This window comes from Dendronephthya gigantea, unplaced genomic scaffold (genome assembly GCF_004324835.1).
Source record: "Dendronephthya gigantea isolate DGI-Jeju-01 unplaced genomic scaffold, DenGig_1.0 000042F, whole genome shotgun sequence".
Taxonomy (NCBI): domain Eukaryota; kingdom Metazoa; phylum Cnidaria; class Anthozoa; order Malacalcyonacea; family Nephtheidae; genus Dendronephthya; species Dendronephthya gigantea.
The window spans coordinates 364,297-371,130 of record NW_021163052.1 but is presented as its reverse complement, the minus strand read 5'-3'; the positions used below and the strand labels follow the sequence as shown (position 1 = coordinate 371,130).

At 34.9% G+C, this 6,834-nt stretch overlaps 1 protein-coding gene across 1 annotated transcript; it reads left to right on the top strand.

The window, feature by feature from the left end:
* Positions 1–1,121: 1,121 nt before the first annotated feature.
* LOC114526817 (tropomyosin-like) lies at positions 1,122–6,544 on the top strand. The gene is made up of 13 exons (XM_028548340.1): positions 1,122–1,474; positions 1,839–1,889; positions 2,407–2,556; positions 2,840–2,944; positions 3,410–3,481; positions 3,829–3,945; positions 4,254–4,343; positions 4,520–4,615; positions 4,940–5,125; positions 5,361–5,507; positions 5,576–5,665; positions 6,045–6,075; positions 6,425–6,544. Exons 1-12 carry the CDS (start codon positions 1,361–1,363, stop codon positions 6,057–6,059), a joined length of 1,233 nt encoding a protein of 410 aa, XP_028404141.1. The 5' UTR covers positions 1,122–1,360; the 3' UTR covers positions 6,060–6,075; positions 6,425–6,544.
* Positions 6,545–6,834: the final 290 nt, after the last annotated feature.

Here is a 6,834-nt window from a genome sequence, read left to right as displayed (position 1 = left end):
ATCAAACATGTTAGATATTTGCCGTAAGTGGCACGAATGAAACGGCTAGAAATAAGTCAAGTAAGCTGAACATCACTAGGATTGTTTCCCAGATTTTGTCGCTGTTTTGACTTTATATAAAATTCTAAGAGATGGCCATTTTAGATTTATATTCATACTGCTATATTATAAAAGAATAAAAGCGCAAACCTTTGGCTTTGGATTCATGCAGCGGCGACAACTCATGAGAACCCAAAACTTGAGCGTCGACAACAACCACAAAGCGATATTTTTTAGTTTCCACATTGTTTTGATCTCAGGGAAAACTAGGGAAAACTCGTATATTAGATTAACTAATCACCTAATACAATATATAGGAGTTTCCCTGAGATCAAAACAACGTGATTATATAACATCGCTTAGAATCTTTTTGTCAACAGTTTGGGTTCTCATGAGATGCTGTCTGCGAGCAGGCTAATACATACGAAAGGGCGATCCCACAGTCATGGGAAATGAACACAAGCATTTTTCTTTCAACAACACTGCAACTATGTCAAAGCACGAGTGCAAACTGCAAACTGCAAGCACACATGGAACGCTCCGCCCATTGCTTGGAAACAGTGCATGTGACATGTCAAATAATAAACAATTATTGGATGTGCAAAGTTATCAAGCTCGGAGTAAGCGTTATCAGCCAGGCTCGTACCCAGGCGCTTTGAAAGCTTTGAAAATGGCGTGCGTGGGCGTCGCGCAGACCTTGATAACTCTGCATTTCACAAAAACCGAATTCAATAATTGTTTTACACATTTGAAGAATAGTAAACATAGTATTAACGAATGAAAAACCTTATTTAATAGAAACATCCAAAAATACATCAATTATTAATACATAAATACATTCAAATGAATACCGCTTGTAAACTACCGCAGGCTCACTTGCAGATAACTCAGTTTTCTCTCAGCGCGCAGATAACTGAATTTTGCGTTGATTGCGCGATTTATCCTGTCAACTATTAGCCAATCAAATTGCTTTTACTACTATAATGTACTGAATAATACATTATTCGGTTTACTGAATAATGCGCAGATTAGCTATATATATATATAGCTAATCTGTGATAATACATTGCGTTTCACACTGCTCTGGTCACACTGGTTGCGAACGCTTGTTGTTTACGACCGACGTGTGTTGGTAGTGTTGCGAAAGCTTTTTGTTTTGGAGTCAAACGGAATTCGCTGTACTTTTTGGTTCGAGCTTTTCGTAGCTTTTCGTACGTACTTCAAGAATCTATTCCATCGTGTTAGATTTTCGGTTTGCGTGCTCTAAAGTTGCCTGCTCTAAAGTTATCAGTGATCTCGATCACGGATCACTGTATCGAGAATGGCAGCAAAGGGAACCATTCAAACCAACCAAGGTACACAACATGAGAATGTTGCTGATAGCATTTCTGGTCGTGACGATGGCGAAGATTCTTGTCCTCAGTCACCTATAGAGGTTCGTAGCGAACACTTTTTTATTACGTTTGCGCCACCATCGGCATCATATAAACAAACTTGACTTTCAACTTTTAAAACTGAGATCAAATCAATGGTGTTTGAAATCGCAGAACAGATTTGCTCAGCTTTTCTGAGTTTCCTCTTAATAGACGATCATGACTGATTCCATTTTTCATTCGCATTTCTGCCAGTGATTTTTCGATGGGGAAAAGTACGCATTTAAAAACTATTCATTATAATATGATTGTGAGATAATTATGGAGGTACATCTAGATAAATTTGTACTAGTCCATATCTTGGATTCCCATTTTTATGATTATTTTACTAAGTGAAGTTTGATACGCTTGTTTGTTAATTGATAGATGCCGGAATTACCTTGGCCAGAACACCAAGAAGAAACCCCGTCAGAAATGGTAATAATTTATATTTTTGTATTTGACCAAATTCTAGTACCCAGATTACAATAGGTCTATATATATCTATTACTTGGGAAGGGAGGTACATTTTTTGGGGTTCTCCACCAGACCATTGTACTAACCTTGAAGCTCCTTGGTTTCAAATTTACTACTATGCAATACTTTAAATTCAAGGGGCATCCTATTATAATTAAGAGGCAACATTAAGAGGATGCCTTTGCTGTCTCTGGCATCTATGTTTGGTTGATCATGAATCGTGGATCTTTTGTATCTATTTATTATCAGTAGTAAGTTCTAATTAAATCCAAAAAGTGTAAAGATGATGAATTTAAGTTAACAATGGAAGATGAATTGGTGAAACTTTCCATGTCTGATTTTTCTGGACACAAATACTTGTTGAATGACATCATAGTGGACTAGAATATTGTCAATTTTAATGCCCAAATAGCCTCCATTTTTTGTCATTCTAATACATTTAGAATCCACAATTTGTAAAATATCTGTTATCTTGTAGGGTGATGAGGTCAAATCATGCAATGTCTGTCATGTTCAAATTCCAGTGGCAGATTATCAAGGTTGCATTGATAGGAAAAAGCAAAAGTCTCTGGCATGGAAGAAAAAATATGAACATGAAAAGAAACTTTCCGAAGATCTGAAGTTGAAAGTAAATAGAAATACTTTTTTTTACAATAGTCAGTCAGTCAGTAGAATCTGTATTTGATTGTCTAGCTAGCAGTTGGAATTTTACAATATCCAACCACAGTCTGGTACCTGTATCCTAGCTGGTATCTTATGGTCAAAGTCAAAGCCTGTTTGCACAAACACAATTTGTAATCTTTTAAAGCTTGCAATAATCTGTATAGAAATTGTTAAATAACTGTTGAAGCATACATAACTGTTGAATACTGTAACTGAATATTGAAAAACATTTGGATCTGTTATTTTAGTATGACATACTCAGTCACAAAGCAAAAGAAGACAAAGATGAACTAAACGAGCTTCAAAATAAGATTACTACGCTAAACAATAAACTTTCTGAGGTCAATGAACAGGTAAAAATTTTATTTTTCTGCGGGGTATATAGAAACATCTTAAACTTTTTTATACCGTACCATGAAATATTTTAAAGCACAATTCTGTCATAACCACAATGATGTGCTTCCCTATAGACTAAAATATCTATTATGAAGCATGTGTTGGCCTTTAGTAGTTTTGTCACTCTAAGGACTTATTAAGGCACACATTTATTATGCATGTAAGGTTTCAGGGTTCGAAATAACGAAAATTGTATTATTAGGGTTTAGTTGTGACAGAACAGACAAACTCTTTTGGCTCACCCATGCATTGAAACTAAAAATTATTAATGACATTAATAATATTCCCTTATTACCCTTATTTTGAACTTAAGGTTTGTGATTTGTTCGTAAGTAGGCAAAGTTTGTAAAGGTTCACTAGTTTTAGAAGTTATACATAGCATTCAGAAAAAACGAGGATTTTTTTATTTTCAACAACAATAGCTCAAAACAATGAAGAAGGAGGCCAAGGCCTCAGAAAGGGAGAAAGAATCATTGAAAAATAAAATATACGAGGTGATTGTTTTAATTGTTTAAATTAAAGTTCTATTTACTGTATAGTTATACTTATGTATGTAGTAAATCTATTACATAACTGTATTAACTTAAAGATACCCTCATATTGTTTTATTTAATTTTTGTTTCTCAGTGTGACCAGATCTAGTGTTTCTTTACATTAGATTCCTGGATTCCAAACTTTATTACATTGGGACCAGAGGCTGCAGTCTAACTGGATTAAAGCAGCTTTTTTGAAAAAAATTGCATCTGTAGTCACACTGTCTCTATTGTTCCTATACATCCCGCATGATATTGATAAAAAAGATTTTCCAAATTGACTTGTATGTTTTTTATAATATATACAGTTTGAAACATTGGAACTAAAACTAACTCAAGAGAAACAAAAAGACAAAAGAACGATAAGAGAACTGGAGGAAAATGTTGATTCGCTCAAACAAACCATAACTGGACTTGAGCAAATGGTGGGTTTTTTAAACTACTGTTATAGCTCTGATCACTTAGCCACATTACAGTGAGGCTTCTTGCAAGAAATTATTAATGTCCTCATATTTGGGGCAAGCAAAGGAAGAATGACCTATTCATAGATTAATAGCTTTAGCTAAAATAATTATAAAAAATTATTTTTTGAGTTTGGTAAGAAAGTGTCAGGCATTGGGCACAACTGTTGGTAGGTTTGCTCTGGATTTTGCTAATATATTTATGGGATGTTTTGAGGAGACCTTGGGTTTGGTGGCTTCTAGCTTCATTCAAAGTTTTTATTCTGCTGCAGCAACAAGAAGGCCATGAACAAGAAGAGTTTGCAATTATACGACAAAAGATTGAGAAGTCAGAAGCGGTACTACGGGAAGAATTAAACAAGGTGATACTTCTTGGTTTCTCTGCATATGATATATAACTACCTGAAATTACTTGGGATTTGGGAAAATATAATTTTTCAAGTTGAAATGGAGTGTTTTCAGAAGGATGTCTAATTTCTTCAGTTATTGGTGTCAGTACCAGAACAGTTGTGCAAATGTCATTTGTTCCTCACTTTAGGCGATGCAAGATTTAGAATCTACTAAAAGAGAAAATCAGAATCTACAGAATGTCAATGAAGACAAGGATTTGAAAATAATTCAGTTAGAAAGAGAGGTACAAAGATTACAGAATGAATCTGGAATGAATCGTAGATTCAGTCGCTCAGACCTTAGAAGGCAGTTGTTTACACTTCTCGTAAGAACCTGGTATGCCCTTTGTGCGAGGTTACTGGTGGGCAAAATCCTTTGTCTGTGTTTGAGAATAATGCAATGGATCTCCGATTCTTAGGAGCTTGTGTGAATCAGGCCTTAGGCTTTAGCATGTGCATAGGACGGAAACACGACGATAGCAGTTTCTAATCGACGCAGATTCAGCCCTTTCAAAGCCCCTTACAATATTACGACTATAATACGTAATATAGCCTACTTTCGTCTTTAGCTCCAGGAGAAGGTGGCTGATCTTGATGCGATCAAAAATGAGTGTCAGCAGCTGAAGGATGAAAAACTTGAACAAAAAAATAGAGCAGATGAATTTGAGGCGTCTAATGATGTCCTTCAACAGCGTGTGGGACAATTTCAGAAAAAACTCCAGCATTTCCAGAACCACGAACAAGAATTATGCCAGGTCGTGAGTTTAATGAATTTTGATACGAAATTGTATATACAAAATTTTATACGAAATTTTGATGCTCGTTTTACCGTATATATCGTTAATTCGTCCAAAACCTTTCAAAATAATGTTTAATTTTTTTATTTAAAACCGGGGCCGTGAGATATGTATAATGCTGCTTTTTCCACACAATAACAAGATCCCGAGGCTGGGCTCAGTTGACTTGCATTCGTTTGCTTTTACTTTTTAGGCTCGACAAAAAGTGGCTGATCTTGGTCATATCATAGTTCTGTATCAGGGGAAGGTCCTTGAAGTAGAGCAACTCCGACGAAGAATTCGAAATCTGGAAGAGGACAGCCGAAGCGACCGAGCTTTACGACATGAACTTCTACAGATCGTGAGTTCATTTTCCTTTTACGTCGTTTTTTATATATTCCTGAGTAATCACATATGTATTCCTATTAGATTAATGGTCTGCGAAACATGGGGCAGCCTATTGTACCTGCAGCAGCACCTGTAGCCCCCGATAACTCGCCAATTTTTCCTGAACCAATGGTAAGCTTATTCTTGATGTGATGACGTTGGCGTTGATATTCAGTTGCACATCTACACATCTTTACAATATACACTTAATGTATGCTCCCGAGGGAAATAGTGAGTTTTGTTTTCCCAAGAGTCTGAATGTTTCCCGAGACGAAGTCGAAGGAAACATTGAGACTCGAGGGAAAACAAAACTCACTATCTCCCGAGGTAGTGTACATTAAGTGCTTTGTTTTATAGGAACAAAAACATACATATTACACAACAATTTCATTTAAAAAAAACTTTACTTTGTTATGCCAAGAAGCGGGCAACAATTTTTCACTTGTTTCTCTGGCGGGAAACATCTATGTCCAAAATAATTGTTGATCGTTTCGTTGTTTCTTTTTACAAGGTTCCGTTTCCATAAGAAGACTGAAGCAAATGTAAGTTTATTTCTAACCTAGTGGCTTCTTTTTTAATACGTGGCGTGTAGGACAACTGTTTTGGGTACAATAAATACCAATTAAAATAGAAACATAGTTTTTGCATATTTAGGTAGTGCATACTGCATAGTAACTGCGTAACCCTGCTATTGCGCAAAATTTCATTTTAAATGCAAGCCTGACAGATAGTTTGCTTTTTTCCACCACAAGACGAAGTTTGCAACTCTTATGCTTTCAAACCAGTATTTCCCGCATGCTTTTCACCTAGATAAAAATAAACTTTTCCTATCTCTTATAGAAGTTCGTTTTTTATCTTGCATTACCACTTTTTCCATTTATTTTTCTCTAGTAAGTCTTGGATATCTTCAGCCTGTTTTTTCCAGTAACTTCTCAATACCACCAATTCAAATTTTTCGTTGTATAAGTATAGTTTTATCTTTTTTTGCCATAAATAATTTTATTTGGAATATTTTTTCGTAACGTAACATTTAATAAAAATTGATATATTATAGCTACAGTTATAGCTATATTGCAGTTATAGCTATATTGATACCATATATATTTATTCCGAAGCTATATTGACTCCATAGTATATGTATACATGCAGCTATATTGACTCCATAGTATATATATATATATATATATATATATATATAATAAATATATATATATATATTAATATATATATACAGTAGGAGGCAAAAGTTTGAGTCCAGTGACTGTATTTCATTGTTTTAGCAGCATATATTAATATTCTAC

Coding starts and splice junctions, on each gene's coding strand:
- LOC114526817 (XM_028548340.1), top strand. CDS start 1,361: ATGGCAGCAAAGGGAACCATTCAAACCAACCAAGGTACACAACATGAG. Junction 4,344..4,519: donor TACGGGAAGAATTAAACAAG/GTGATACTTCTT, acceptor TCCTCACTTTAG/GCGATGCAAGATTTAGAATC. Junction 5,126..5,360: donor ACGAACAAGAATTATGCCAG/GTCGTGAGTTTA, acceptor TTTACTTTTTAG/GCTCGACAAAAAGTGGCTGA.